Source organism: Sinocyclocheilus rhinocerous, unplaced genomic scaffold (genome assembly GCF_001515625.1).
Source record: "Sinocyclocheilus rhinocerous isolate Xijiao unplaced genomic scaffold, SAMN03320098_v1.1 scaffold28594, whole genome shotgun sequence".
Taxonomy (NCBI): Eukaryota; Metazoa; Chordata; class Actinopteri; order Cypriniformes; family Cyprinidae; genus Sinocyclocheilus; species Sinocyclocheilus rhinocerous.
Genome location: NW_015640241.1, coordinates 1 through 2,126, shown reverse-complemented (window position 1 = coordinate 2,126; position 2,126 = coordinate 1). Strand labels below are relative to the sequence as shown.

The window sequence follows — 2,126 nt, the reverse complement described above, 5'->3', positions numbered from 1 at the left end:
TGCTCCAATGGACCGCAGGAGAGTTCGTGGACAACCCGCGCTGCGAGGGAGTGAGTTGAACTGTGTTTTCCAAAGACGGAGCTGAGAGAGCAAAGCTAGGCTAAAGCTAAAGCTAACTTTGTCGTGTCTGTGGTGATTTCCTCGCCGAGAGCCGCAAGGAAGCAGACGGTGTTGCCGAGAATCAGAAAGCACTCACCTGCGGGGAGGATGACAGGGAAGTGGGATTCCGTGTGCACACGTTCTTTGTTCCTTGGATCGTGAGGACTGGGATTTTCTTCAGACTGGTAGGATTATTGTTGAGGTGTTTTCAAATGGATATGAGCTCCAACGCAAGCTTGCATAAAACACTAAGAGTGCACTCAGGTTGACTTTATGTGATTAACACATCTAAGGGTTTAAAATATTATTTCACATTTGAATTGGGTAATTGTATGACCTGTGTTTTAATTTAATTAATACAAAACCCTAAAATGCATTTATTGTGTGTGTTTATCCTTTCTACACTGTAAAACAGGCACTGTAAAATATATTCAAAAGTTACGTGGTAACCAAAGGTACATATTTTGAGTTATTTAATTAATATTATTTTTGGGAAGCCTCTAATTAGTGTTTTAAAGGTGAGGATCATACTTAACCCTAGACATAGTTGTATACATTGGAATGTCTCTTTTGCCAATTTGTTATTTAGAGTTTAAAGGGGGCATGCACTGAATAGTTATTCCCTTACTATAACGAGCCGGGTGGTAAAAGGGTTACATTTTTGGGGGCTTCGTCCGGGATTTTTTTTTTAATGTACAGTTTACCCAGTATTGAGTTATTTGTGATATTGTTGAATGTTTTATTGAGTTTTGCTGTATACCTTGAAGGTTTTGGTTTCTTTTTCTGCTCTAGACTGACAAAATGGAGGCAGTAGAGATTGCAGCGTGGTGTAAAAGACATCAGCTAGATCCCGCTCATGCAGTAGTCTTAAGTGGTGTTTATGATGTCACAGACGATGTCCTACTTGAAGTCCTTAGCTCAGTTAAAGTTCTTGGGAAGACTAAAATAGTAGACAGACGTCTAGATTTGACTTCTAAGACTGATTTTGTGCTAGTCCAGACTTTAGCTAATGTGACTGAACAGACTTTACCTGACTCAGTCGGCGTTCCTGGTGAAGTTGGTCCCTGGCCTGTTCATGTTATCCCAGCAGCAACCAAAGAACAAGAAAACTTTCAAACAAAGTTACTGTCATTTCTTGAGCATGAGGACAAAAGTATTGCTGATGTTAAGGGACTGTTAAACCCTCTGTCTCTTGATGTTAATACTGCTCTCATTAACGCCATTAGTTCACTTGTTGACAAATGCAATGCCACGCCTGCTGATGCTCAAAGCTACAGGAAGCTGAGAATGTTTTCTGGTGTGCGACCGACACCTAGTGGCGAAGAGGAGTATGACGCCTGGGCAGAGCAAACCACACACATGTTGGAAGAATGGCAATGCAGTGACAGTATAAAGAAACAAAGAATTGTGGAGAGTCTTAAAGGTTCTGCTGCTGACATAATAAGATTCCTGAGAGCACAAACTCCCAACGCTACTGCAAATGACTATATGCAAGCGCTCGAAACCGCTTTTGGAACAACTGAAAGTTCATCTGATCTCCTAGTCAAGTTCCGACAAACATTTCAAAGTGAATGTGAAAAGCTGTCTACATACCTGCTAAGACTTGACAAACTGTTGCACTGTATCTTCAGAAAAGGAGGATTGCAGTTAGCTGACATGAACCGACTCCGCATTGAACAAGTCGTTCGAGGTTCATCACCACATGACATGATTGCAATGCGTATACGCATGACCCACAAACTAAGACCTCCACCTTTCTTCAATGATCTGTTAAAAGAAGTCAGAGAAGAAGAGGACATGTTACAAGGCAGAACTGATGCAAAAAGTACAGCATGTCAAAACCAGTCGCCTCAGTCACCAAACCAGCACTCGAAAATAAAACTGATCCTGAAGTTGAACGACTCAAAAGTGAACTCAGTGTGATCAAAGCTGAATTGAACAATCTCAAGGTTGCAACTGTTGCGGCAGCAGCAGCTCAAGCTGAAACAAAAAGTTCCAACCCTGAACATGCAACCAAAAGCAAATAT

At 41.5% G+C, this 2,126-nt stretch overlaps 1 protein-coding gene across 1 annotated transcript; it reads left to right on the top strand.

The window, feature by feature from the left end:
- Nucleotides 1–900: 900 nt before the first annotated feature.
- LOC107752619 (paraneoplastic antigen Ma1 homolog) lies at nucleotides 901–1,924 on the top strand (the record flags this gene model as incomplete). The annotated part of the gene is made up of 1 exon (XM_016568632.1): nucleotides 901–1,924. A coding segment is annotated over exon 1 (1,024 nt), but the record flags the coding sequence as incomplete, so codon positions are not given.
- Nucleotides 1,925–2,126: the final 202 nt, after the last annotated feature.